The sequence below is a fragment of the Aulonocara sp. 'chitande type north' Nkhata Bay genome, linkage group LG6 (genome assembly GCF_057382095.1).
Source record: "Aulonocara sp. 'chitande type north' Nkhata Bay isolate Kocher_YH1m ecotype deep benthic linkage group LG6, A_spYH_male_GT1.1, whole genome shotgun sequence".
NCBI classification, from domain to species: Eukaryota; Metazoa; Chordata; class Actinopteri; order Cichliformes; family Cichlidae; genus Aulonocara; species Aulonocara sp. 'chitande type north' Nkhata Bay.
The window spans coordinates 39,544,431-39,557,949 of NC_141349.1; the positions used below are offsets into that span (position 1 = coordinate 39,544,431).

The 13,519-nt window shown below is 40.3% G+C and overlaps 2 protein-coding genes across 2 annotated transcripts; both read left to right on the forward strand.

Moving 5' to 3' along the window:
- Window positions 1–732: 732 nt before the first annotated feature.
- Window positions 733–7,168, forward strand: LOC147328489 (perforin-1-like). The gene is made up of 2 exons (XM_086297702.1): window positions 733–1,268; window positions 5,910–7,168. The coding sequence occupies exons 1-2, from the start codon at window positions 733–735 to the stop codon at window positions 7,078–7,080; spliced, it is 1,707 nt and encodes a 568-aa protein (XP_086153828.1). The 3' UTR covers window positions 7,081–7,168.
- Window positions 7,169–7,476: 308 nt separating this feature from the next.
- LOC147328490 (perforin-1-like) lies at window positions 7,477–11,806 on the forward strand. The gene is made up of 3 exons (XM_086297703.1): window positions 7,477–7,560; window positions 7,759–8,294; window positions 10,419–11,806. Exons 1-3 carry the CDS (start codon window positions 7,477–7,479, stop codon window positions 11,587–11,589), a joined length of 1,791 nt encoding a protein of 596 aa, XP_086153829.1. The 3' UTR covers window positions 11,590–11,806.
- The last annotated feature ends 1,713 nt before the right edge of the window (window positions 11,807–13,519 follow it).

Consider the following 13,519-nt stretch of genomic DNA (forward strand, 5'->3'; position numbering starts at 1 on the left):
TATTTATGCTGGAAAAAGAGTTTCTTGCTTTATAAAATAAAACCCCCTGTAAAGCTACACCTTGCCATTCATCACTGATTAAAGAAAATAAGAACAACCCCAGGCTTCTCTTCAGCACTGTCGCCAGGCTGACATGGTGACTGCTTCTTCACTCTTGAGGATTCATGTACATTAGAATATCAAAGTAGACAAAGCTGCCTGGATAGAGTGAGGAAGAAGCAGGATATATGTTGACAGCTCGCTAGCTATGAATTCAAATGTTACCTGCACATACTTCACATGAGCAAAATCAAATGTAGTCAGAAAAGATAGGATCTTTGGGTGAGGTATAGTGGATATTTTTGGTGTTTAAGTTTACACTGGGGGGCAGCATGGCGGTTAGCACTGTTGCCTCATAGCAAGAAGGTCCATCAGTCCAGGGTCTGTGTGGTGTTTGCATGTTCTCCCTGTGTTTGCTTGGGTTCTTTCTGGGTACTCCGGCTTCCTCCTACAGTCCAAAGACATGCAGTTAGTGGGGATAAGTTAATTGGTAGCTCTAAATTACTTATGGGTTTGAATATGAGTGTGAATGGTTGTCTGTGTCTGTGTGTTAGCCCTGTGACAGACTGGCGACCTGTCCAGGGTGTACCCTGCCTCTTGCCCTAAGAAAGCTGGAATGGAATTTTGCACTGTTTAACTTCCCCTTTGTTCATGTAATTTAATCTCCTCTCATTGTTAAATGATTCCATTCAGATGGCAAAGCTGTGGCACGTCCTGCTCCTGTGTTGGGCATGGAGTCCCCTGTGCCTTCCATCCAGTGTGAGCTTCATTGGTACACCACAGGAGTGTGAAAAGGCTCACTTTGTCCCTGGTTACAACTTGGGTGGTGAAGGCTTTGACATTGTGACGATGGAGAGAAAAGGTGCCTATGTGATCGACACTGAAACATGGAAGATTGGAAATGGTAGCTGTAGGATGTACTGTAACCGTTACATGAATGGCGAGAAACAGAAGGTCCCTGTTGCTGTGGTGGACTGGAGAACCCTGCCCAAGTGCAGTTTGAAGGTCTCCAGTGTGGTCTATGATTCTGTTGAAACTCTTGTCAATGACTCGACATCATCTGTATCCAACAACTGGAAAATTGGCCTTGACATCCCGGTAGATCCTTCAGTAACAGTTGGGGTTGGCTTTGGAGGTTCTCACTCAAGAGATTCCACCTTTGCTATGAAAAAGTCAAAACAAGACCGCTACACCTTCTTACACCATTCGATCAACTGTCATTACTATGGGTGAGTATGTCAGTGGATATTTTTCTTATTTGAGTAATTTTTATTTATTTATTTTTTAATGTATTTCTTCTTTAGTTTAGCATCAAGAGTGATTTAAAATGTCACTGAAGTATTTATTACAATTACTGCAGTGGTGTCAAACATCCCCCCCCCCCCCCCCCCCCCCCCCCCCACACACACACACACACACACACACACACACACACACACACAGGGTCAGGGAGTGTTCTGGAATAATCAAATCATTATATATATATATATATATGTATATATATATATATATATATATATATATATATATATATATATATATATATTTATTTTTTTTTTTTACATGTTTTTATTGTATGATGTGAAAAGTAAGGGTAATTTTTAAAAATTGATTTTCACCCTTCAAATTGATTTTAGTTTGAATAATGTGATATCGATTTATTAAACCCCCGAATCGACTTTTAAATATTAATGTATTTTGCCAGAAACGCCAGAATCTCAGGTTAAAGCTCACAAAACTGGTTTAACAACTGCCAAATAGCTAAAACAGGTGAAACATCTTCAAGCAACTTAGAGAAGTGCGGTGTTTTTCTTTCCAAGCTCCTTAGACTTCAGAAAGTTACACACACATAACAGGGGCGATAGCTTGTATAGCACACTGTATATTTCATACATAACATCTTCTCCCCACTAAGGTAAGCGACCGCAGCACTGCCCGCAGAAATATTTCACTTAACCTAAATGGTACTTTTTTCTTTTCTTTTTTCTTCTTTTCTTTTCTTTCTTTCTTTTTTTTACAACACGGTAACAAGTGGGTGGCTTAGTGACCCTCACTAGATAATGTCTAACAATTTCTGTAACCTGTATACACTCAGTGTTTCAATAGACTGGTGTGTTTCTGGAGGTATTGTGGTCCGCAGAACTTGTTCAACAGTCTTTTCCTGATGAGATGTACCAGGGTGGAGCAAGGTGTCACTATCACTCTGGGCTGGTGACATTTAGAATAGAATAGAATAGAATAGAATAGAAAATTTATTGTCATTGCACATGTCACAAGTACAAGGCAACAAAATGCAGTTTGCATCTATCGAGAAAGTGCTTTAGCAATAATATAGATATATTACAAAATATATATTAGCAATAAAAAATGGATCTATTATAGGTATGAGGGTACAAAATATGGGTCTATTATGGTATGTTACAATGTACACGGTATGAAGGTAAGTTATGAATATGCTATAACTACAAGTATGTACAGGCAGTAGTGAGTGTACAAGCTATGTACAGGCTATGAACAGGGTATAAATATGAAAACTATACAAAAATATGAAACTATACAGAAATATGAACTATACAAGTTATAAACAGTTGTAGAACTATAATTATTATTGTACAGAATGATTGTCTGTACAGAATTTACAGTAGTGCAGTTTAGATCAGTGAGATATGTGGCTAATTTCCACAGAGGTTATATAAAGTGCTAGTGTTTGTGAGTGGTGGTTCAGTCCATGTTATTATTGTGTGTATGATGGTACAGTTGGCCATTTGTTTGTTTTTGTCCATTGTGTGTTCAGTAATGGGTGGTTGTGGGTGTGTGTATTGTTCAGTCCATGAGTTTAATGTGGGTCAGATGTCAGGAGGCAGAGTTCAGGAGTCTGACAGCTGTAGGAAAGAAGCTGTACTGGTACCTGGTGGTCTTAGTCCGGTGACTCCTGTTGCACCTCGCAGAGGGCAGGAGGGTGAAGAGTGCCTGTCAGAGGATCCAGTGCAACCTGCTGAGATACTGGCTCAGGACATGTCAGCATCTGATCCACATGACGTTTCCACACTCCTTGTGCTCCCACATTCACTTTGTATGACACTGGCCCAATCTTTTCCAATATGAAACAACACTGGTGATGCCACCAAAATGTAAATGATTGATACGGAACAGCCCTTTTTGAGTCAAAATAGTCTGCAGCTTCTTAGACTCCTCTTCTACCTCCATCTGTAGATAGGCATTTGCTAAGCCCAGCTTACTGAAATGCTGACCCCCTGCCAGAGAAGCAAACAGGTCCTCAATGCGTGGAAGTAGGTACTTATCCACACAGAGCTGTGAATTGAGAGTGACCTTGAAAGCCCCACACAGTCTCACTGAGCCATCCTTCTTGTTGACAGGCACTATGCCCCACTGGTGTGAAGACCCCAAGTTCAGTCAGGCGTTTCAGTTCAGCCTACACTCGAGGTCAGAGAGCATAAGGCATGTTACATGGTGGACAGAATTTGGCTACATTATCAGGCCTAAGAATCAATCTGGCTTTAATTCCTTTCATTGACCCAAACTCCTTAGAGAAAACAGCTGAGTGTTTTGTTAGCACAGCCCCCAGATTGTCATTTCCACTTTGCTCTCTGGCATGAATGTCTTTCAAGTTCAGTTTAATAATTCTCAACCACTCTGGTGCCAGCGGTTCCCCAGTGTATGTCTTCAGCATGATGTCAGTGGGTTGCAGCAGCAACTGACTCAGCATACTTTTGTACTGTTCTCATGGGAGCAAAGACACGCCACCCCCTGTATCCAGCTCCATCTTCATTTTCTTCCCGTTAACTACAGGCATCAGGGAGATAAGTGAATCCCTCTCTTTTCGAGACAATGAATACAGTTCCAACTCACTATCAGTGTCAGATCTGATTCATTCACTTTCACTTTCCTCACCAGCAACATGATGAATTCTTCTCTTTTTGTCCTTAACTCTGTGTTTAACTGCATTACCTTTCAGTTCAGGTTTTCCGTCTTTCTCTTTCCTGTTCCAATCTTGGCTGCTTCTGGCTCTACCTTTACGCATGCGTTTCGTGTGGCCTTTCCTCCCCAACTGGTGACAGTCACGGTCCTTGTACCAGCAGTCATCATCAGTATGATTCATTTTCCCACAGCGATGGCATCCATCACCTTTTTGCGACAGCACCGTGTTCACTTTAAGAGAGCCACTTAACTGCTGAATTCACGTGTTGCTGTCTCTGCCAACATGGCATAGTCAACTGCTTTGCAGAACATGAGATCCTTTTCTGTCAAAAGATGCTTCTCCACAGTTTCACACTTTAATCCACAAACAAATCTGTCCTGTAGAGCATCTTCCAGATACACACCAAACTCACAATGTTCTGACAGTCTTTTCAACACCACCACATACTGTGCGACTGTTTCCTGTTCCCCCTGATTCCTCTTGTGGAACCGGAACCTTTGCAAAACTCCCACAATATTGTCATACTGCAGGCTTGTTTGGAGCTACCAGGTTACGCAGCAGACCATACGTTTTGGGACCCATCACACAGCAGCACTGGCACTCGTTTCTCAGACTGAATGTCATTAGCCAGGATGCAATGCTCAAAACGTTCAATATATGTTGCCCACTGCTTACCAGCATCATCAAAGGGATCCATCTGCCCAATCATTCCAGCCATGATGCATCTACAGCCAACACTGTCGTTTCTGACTCGTTGTAGAAAAAGCAGCTCACCGAATCCACAGCTCGGAAGTCCTTTCACCATGCTATTGTTTGTTTTCCATCCACACTTGGCCACGCAGTCAGTACATGCACAGTAGACGGCCAAGTCTTCCAGACTTCACAGCACATAACAGGGCGTGGTGCCCACTACTGGTGATAGCTTGTATAGCACACAATATATTTTGGCTTATACATAACAAATTCCCTCTTGCTGTTTTGCTTGCACCAGGAAAAAAAATCACACTTCCTGCATGGCTTTCTCTCACTCTGTACTTCAAGACCAGTTTGCCATTAAAAATCTCTGTTTTCTGCATTACTCTGTTATGCACCAGTCTACCGTCTATTCAGTGCTTTCAGCCAAGAAAGCCGAATTTCTGCTGTTCAATAGCGAAGAAATATAAGCTTTTGCAATAATAATGACAAAACCGAATAAAACCTCTGTAACTTTGCTCTGCTTGACTTCAGCAGCATCAGATAATGTTCATATGTTGCACATTACCTGATCTACTGGAGAATATTTTTAAGGTGCGTATCTGCAATAAAAAGTCAGGATAGGAAAAACTCATTCATATTTTTCTGTTTTATCTTCACTTACTTTGACACAAAGGTATCTGCTGTGATGATTACACCACTGATGTGGTCTCACAAGTGTCAGCTTTGTTTTTATACATAGATATAAAAATATGGATATGTACTGATAAATGGTCAGAAATGAAATATTTATGAATGTTTGAGTCAAAATCGAATTGAATTGGAATCGAATCAGTTATAGAAATCGAAAGTGATAACCAGCCCTAGTGAAAAGCATTCACCATGTTACAAAACAGCTGATAATGTTACAGTTTTTCATTCTATGGCTAAACCATTATTAATTGGTGTAGATAGTCATGAGTAATGTGTTTGTCAGCAGGATTTAAAATGGATGACGAGTTTCCTGTTCAGTTGAAAGTATTATTTTCATCACTTGCAAGACAGTGCTTCCTGGTGCAAAATAATGTGAAAAGTCTAAAGCTTATTCTTAGCAGTTTTCCATTTTGAAAAGCCATCCAGTGGACCAGATTTTTGGTGGGCCAGATCTGGCCCGTGAGTCAAATGTTTGACATCTCTCTGATGTTGATAGTTGGAATCAATTTGAATTAACTTATTTATATGCTTTTCTGTTCCACAGCTACAGACTGGCAACAAGTCCTCCTTTGAGTCAGGAATTCCAGTCGGCAGTTGACTCCATTCCCCCTTATTCCTCTAAAACTGCGCCATTATATCACAATCTGATTGACACTTATGGAACACATTACATCACACAAGTGTCTCTTGGAGGTGAAATTAAAGCAACCACTGCTGTCAGGACCTGCATGGCTACAATGAATGGACTAACAGATACTGATGTTAGTGACTGTTTGTCAGTTGAAGCTTCAGCTACTTTTGCAAATTCTGCCCGTATTAAAGCAGAGTATGAACACTGTCAGAGAAAGAAAAACAAGTTGGGGTCTAATCAAAGTTTCAGCAGTTCATTTAATGAGCGGCGCACAGAGGTCATTGGTGGAGATATTGATGGAGGTGATATCCTCTTTGCAGGCCAATCTGACCCCTCGGCCTATAAAAACTGGCTCATTTCTCTTAAAAGTATCCCTGATGTGGTCCAATACAACTTAAAACCCCTACACACCATACTGCCATTAAATCATCCTGCCAGGGCGGGACTGAAGCGAGAAGTGGAGCAGTACATTAAGAAAAATGCAGTGCTGAAGAAATGTTCAGAAACCTGTAAGATTGGGCACCGATCAAACGCAAGAGATCCTTGTGCTTGTGTCTGCAACAGTAACCAGAACATCAAGTCAAACTGCTGTCCTGCTGGGAAAGGTCTGGCAACCTTAAAGGTGTTCAAACTTTATGCAAAGGGTCTGTATGGTGACAAGTGGACTGAGACAGATGGTTCAGTGGAGGTGACATATGGTGATCAGAAAAAGCGCACTGATATTATAAGTAATGATGACAACCCTAGATGGAGAGAAACATTTGAGTTTGGAACCATCACCATCAACATGAAAAACAAACTTAAATTTGCTGTGTATGATGAGGACAGTTACTGGAACAGTGATCTGTTAGGCAAGTGTTCATTTGATCTGCGAGCAGGGAAGGTGAGCGACAGCTGCATGCTGAATCATGGGACCTTCTTCTTTTCCTACATCGTAGAGTGTGCACCAAGTCTTAGTGGGAACCAGTGTCAGGAGTATATCCCCTCGGCCATGAGTCCGTCTTTGGCTGAGGTTTTCCACACCAGAAATGGGGTTCTTCTTGGAAAGATTGGGAATAAGTATGAGGAGTCAGTAAATGTGTGAGTTCAATGCTAAATGTCACTGATGAGAGATGAGTCAATAAGAGAATAAGGATTTGACCATCTGCTGAATATCTATGTGCTTGTATTTCATGGCATTCTGTGTTTCTGTGTGCAAAAATATTTTTTGAACTCAAACATGCTTGTGAGAACTCAAAACTGTAATGCACTTAGTTCAAAAATCTAGCAATAAAGAATCAGCAAAGACAATGCATGTGTGTTTCATGTAATTATTCAAAAAATAATGTGTTACTGTTTATTAGGTTTCTGTAATGCATCAAGAGGTTATCACAAGCTACAGTTGCCCCATGTGCTTGAGGTGTGAGGGGAAACAAAACTAGTGCACATTGTTTCTGTGGGTGTGAGAGCAGTTAAAAATAAAATCTGTGAAAAGAGCACAATGAAGTCTCCACTTCTACATCAGTACTTTAGCATACTTCAGATGACAGAAGCTATTGATCTGAGCTGGCTGTCAACTGTCAGGGTAAGACGACAGAATTATTTCTTGTTTAAAGAAATTTCTTGACTTGAGCATTTGTTGTACGTTTCTGGTTCATTTCTGGTCTCACTGCTGTTCATGTGTGAAAACTACTTTTCTGTATTAGAAAAAATGAAATATTCAAACTTATACATATAAAAAAAGTCATTTATTCTCCTCTCATTGTTAAATGATTCCATTCAGATGGCAAAGCTGTGGCACGTCCTGCTCCTGTGTTGGGCATGGAGTCCCTTGTGCCTTCCATCCAGTGTGAGCTTCATTGGTACACCACAGGAGTGTGAAAAGGCTCACTTTGTCCCTGGTTACAACTTGGGTGGTGAAGGCTTTGACATTGTGACGATGGAGAGAAAAGGTGCCTATGTGATCGACACTGAAACATGGAAGATTGGAAATGGTAGCTGTAGGATGTACTGTAACCGTTACATGAATGGCGAGAAACAGAAGGTCCCTGTTGCTGTGGTGGACTGGAGAACCCTGCCCAAGTGCAGTTTGAAGGTCTCCAGTGTGGTCTATGATTCTGTTGAAACTCTTGTCAATGACTCGACATCATCTGTATCCAACAACTGGAAAATTGGCCTTGACATCCCGGTAGATCCTTCAGTAACAGTTGGGGTTGGCTTTGGAGGTTCTCACTCAAGAGATTCCACCTTTGCTATGAAAAAGTCAAAACAAGACCGCTACACCTTCTTACACCATTCGATCAACTGTAAATTCTATAGGTGAGTATGTCAGGGGATATTTGTCTTCTTTTTTTAAAATTTACTGAGACTTTTTATTTTATTTTATTTTACAGCAGTGGTGTCAAACAATTCGTAATTATATGCCCAGTGATGGGGAGTAACGGAATACATGTACTGCCGTTACATATTTAAAATACAAAATATGAGTAACTGTATTCCGTTCCAGTTACCGTTTAAAAGGTGGTATTCAGAATACAGTTACTTTGTTGAATTAAATGGAGTACACGGTGGTCTTTTCCTGTTTCATGTGTTAGACTGTTCCCTATTTTTGGTAATTCCACGCTGGTGGAAACCCAAACAAAACACGCATTAAGAGGCTCTATTGCTTGTGTGTTGAATCAGGCCCCCCCCCCACCCATCATCTTTAAGTGACTGAGACAGGACTCATCACCACATTCTCATATCATCCTGACCCTTCTGGCCTCGCTAAAGCACAAGACACTTTAACGCCCTTCCCACGCAATGTACACAAGCTGTAAATTTCCACATTGTTTTATTTTATTTTATTTCTATTTATATAATTTGCATAACTCACCCATTTGCTGCACATAATGTCATCTTTGTATATACTCATTCACTGTATATAAAGTTCTGTCTGTCCCTCTCTCTTTTTTTCTTTGCACGGTCGAGGAGCGTATCACGTCACATTTCCCTGCGTGTTATACCTGTATAACCATGCACGTGACAAATAAAGAATCTTGAATCTTGAAAATCTTGTGTCTCAACCCCGCGCCCCATGTCACCCCTACTTGCAGCCCGCATAATGTCGTGAAGACATATTTTTAAAAATCATTATTCAAAAAAGTATTTAATATGAAGGCAATAGGCAGAGTGTTACAGGCATAGCCCTAAAGAATGTAGCCTTATGGGCAGTGTAGTCCGCGCTGCAGGGAGAATGGACTGCCATTCCCGTTATGTGTCTGTGAGCGCGAGGGAGAGAGGAAAAAGGAGAGTCAAAAAGTACGAGCTGTGACAAACCAGAAACGGGAGATGGAAGCATGTAAATATAATAATAACCACTGCAGCCAAAAAGAGTGCCCGACGAGCGCAGTTGTAAGTAAGCTATTAAGACTCGACTGTACACTGTGTTCGTCTTTTCCTCCGAAACAATAAGTTCCGTTGAAGCAGCCTTTCAACGCCTCTCTCTGTCTCTCACTAGCAAAGTTGACCCAGACAAGAAAGTAAAGCTAGTTTTCGGTTACGAGCCTGACACAGAACCCGACGTATTAGTCAGAGGTCCCTTTACTACGGTTCGGAGTCGTGGACCTGTTTTATATACGCGCGGAATAGTTTTCTATACGAGCTGCAAAAAGTGCAGCCTTACCTAATGTCCCCCCTACTGTTACTCATTTATATTAAGATTTAAAAATCTAGTTGGTATTGATATGGCGAGTAACCTGCAGTAATAGTAATAAATCACACAGCAATAGTACATTCATGTAGTTGTAAAAAGCATGATAATATATTAAGTAATCCAAAGTATTCAGAATATGTTACTCTGATTGAGTAAGGTAAAGGAATATGTTACAAAATATACTTTGGGGCATGTATTCTGTGGAATACATTTTAAAGGTGACCTTCCCAGTACTGTATATGCCATGTATAACCCAATTGCACTTTATGTGGCGTGGAGCAGCCAAACCATCGCATAAAAAACTATTAAAAACATTGTCAAATGTAAAGAAATGATATACTGAAAATTTTTATATTCATTGTATCATACTTTTACTAATCAGATCATTAAGTCTGAGTTTTTCCTGTTTCTGTCTGTAGCTTAATTATTGTTCCTCAGTATTGCTGGCCATGGTTAAAATGCATTTTTCAGTAAGACGATGTAAAACTGATGATGTACCTCTAGTTAAGACTGAGTAAAGATGCGATCATTTCATAATGATTTTTTTTTTAAAAAAAATGCTTCCTGGTGCAAAACACTGGATCAGATTCACTTGTGGGTCATATGTTTGACACACCTGTTTCTCAACAGTTTGAGGCAGTTTCCTTAGTATTGTGATTCTGTTTTGAATTAATAGAAAGAAAAATCTAAAGTGATTCAAATAAAATGGTTCAGACATTAATGCATTTATATGCTTTTCTGTTCCACAGCTACAGACTGGCAACAAGTCCTCCTTTGAGTCAGGAATTCAAGCCGGCAGTTGACTCCATTCCCCCTTATTCCTCTAAAACTGCGCCATTATATCACAATCTGATTGACACTTATGGAACACATTACATCACACAAGTGTCTCTTGGAGGTGAAATTAAAGCAACCACTGCTGTCAAGACCTGCATGGCTACAATGAATGGACTAACAGATACTGATGTTAGTGACTGTTTGTCAGTTGAAGCTTCAGCTACTTTTGCAAATTCTGCCCGTATTAAAGCAGAGTATGAACACTGTCAGAGAAAGAAAAACAAGTTGGGGTCTAATCAAAGTTTCAGCAGTTCATTTAATGAGCGGCACACAGAAGCCATTGGTGGAGATATTGATGGAGGTGATATCCTCTTTGCAGGCCAATCTGACCCCTCGGCCTATAAAAACTGGCTCATTTCTCTTAAAAGTGTCCCTGATGTGGTCCAATACAACTTAAAACCCCTACACACCATACTGCCATTAAATCATCCTGCCAGGGCAGGACTGAAGCAACAAGTGGAGCAGTACATTAAGAAAAATGCAGTGCTGAAGAAATGTTCAGAAACCTGTAAGATTGGGCACCGATCAAACGCAAGAGATCCTTGTGCTTGTGTCTGCAACAGTAACCAGAACATCAAGTCAAACTGCTGTCCTGCTGGGAAAGGTCTGGCAACCTTAAAGGTGTTCAAACTTTATGCAAAGGGTCTGTATGGTGACAAGTGGACTGAGACAGATGGTTCAGTGGAGGTGACATATGGTGATCAGAAAAAGCGCACTGATATTATAAGTAATGATGACAACCCTAGATGGAGAGAAACATTTGAGTTTGGAACCATCACCATCAACATGAAAAACAAACTTAAATTTGCTGTGTATGATGAGGACACTTACTGGAACAGTGATCTGTTAGGCAAGTGTTCATTTGATCTGCGAGCAGGGAAGGTGAGCGACAGCTGCATGCTGAAGCATGGGACCTTCTTCTTTTCCTACATCGTAGAGTGTGCACCAAGTCTTAGTGGGAACCAGTGTCAGGAGTATATCCCCTCGGCCATGAGTCCGTCTTTGGCTGAGGTTTTCCACACCAGAAATGGGGTTCTTCTTGGAAAGATTGGGAATAAGTATGAGGAGTCAGTAAATGTGTGAGTTCAATGCTAAATGTCACTGATGAGAGATGAGTCAATAAGAGAATAAGGATTTGACCATCTGCTGAATATCTATGTGCTTGTACTTCATGGCATTCTGTCTTTGACTTTTATATGCAAAAATATTTCAGCCATGCTTGTGGGCAATGTAAGCCACTCTCTATGCTTCTTTTCCATAGTCGTTCAAAAATCTAGCAATAAAGCATCAGCAAAGACAATGCGTGTGTTTCATTTGAGTAATTAAAAAAATTGCCATGGTCTAAGGTGTTTTTGGCTGCCTGTTTTTGTGTTTTTGGACTTTTGGACCGTCATTTTTTGTTATTGTGTAGTTCCTGGTTTCTTTGTCTTGAGCTTTGCTTCCTAATTTAATCTTTTATATTTCTAGTTCCTAATTAGTTGTTCATTTAGTCTTTTACCTTTTGTGCTCTGTCTTCGTCACTGGCCTCCTGGTTGCCTTCCAGATCCCCATTGCCTGCACCGCCAGCATGAGGTCGTCCTGCAGAGCTCCTTCGTCTGCATGGCTGTCCACACTGTTGGCTCCGTCTCCTTTGGCCACTAATAAAGGAACTAATAAAGGTTAATAAGAGAGGACTATAAACTACTGGCATACATGAAACAACTATCTGAAGTAATCATTTATTAAAAATGTACAAAATTTCATAGTAATATTTAAATTAAATTTACATTATAAGAATTATGTGTTGAGGAGTAAGGGAATTCCAATATACATGGACTGGTTCTTATATAGTGCTTTACTACTCTTCTGAGCACTCAAAGTGCTTCACACAACTTGTGCATTCACCCATTTGCACAATTTTCTTAGTGCTTTCTAACTAACATTCACACTCCAGATGGATGCATCAGAGAGCAATTTGGGGTTAGTATCTTAACCAAGACTAGGGGAAGCCAGGAATTGAACCACCAACCTTCTGATCAGTAGATGACCTGCTCTATTGCCCGAGCTACACCGTATATAACAAAGACATCCAAACAACCTCCCTGAGCGAGATCGTTTTCACATAAAAATAAAACTAATGGACTTACATACTTTTTATTGCAAGTTTATATTGGTAACTGTTTATTCAGTTTCTGCAATGCATCAACAGGTTATCACAAATTACAGTGCCTCTATGTGTTTTATGTGTGAGGGGAAATTAACTAGTGCACATTGTTTCTGTGGGTGTTAGAGCAGTTAAAAATACAATCTGTGAAAAGAGCCCAAGGAAGTCTCCACTTCTACATCAGTACTAGAGCATACTTCAGACGATGGCAGGTACTGATCTGAGCTGGCTGTCAGGGTAAGACGACAGAGTTATTTCTTGTTTAAAGACATTCCTTGACTTGAGCATTTTTTGTATATTAATAGTCTCACATGTATTTTCAGTAAGTAATGCCTGAAAAGGTTTAGGGCTGCAGTGTGAGATGTGTAAGAATGTTTAACTTTCGTTTTTTTTATCCATGTCATTTCATATCTTCTCATTGCCATACAGATGGCAAAGCTGTGGCAGCTCCTGCTTCTGTGCAGGGCTGTCTGGTTAGAATGTAAACTGCATCTGTAATGTTCATATCATTTCATACCTATTCAAGTTTCAGACATTGTATTTTATATCCAGACTATGACTTTCACGTACTGCAAATTTGTAACTGTGTAGCTCATATAAGTTACAACTGTCCACTTTATATACCGTACTCTGTCTTGCAGAGTACGGTATATAAACTCAGGACATGGCTGATCAATACAAGCATCATTCCATACTTTCTGTGTTGGAGTTTACTGCAGACTAACCATACAGTTTAAGTTTGTATTGATATTTTGTATCTTTGTCTGTGTGAACTTATTCTCTATGTCAGAGTACAGTATCCTGCCATTTGCACTATGTGTAAACCTGGAGCTTTATAATTTGTCTCTTTGCATACATTTACATGGCAGA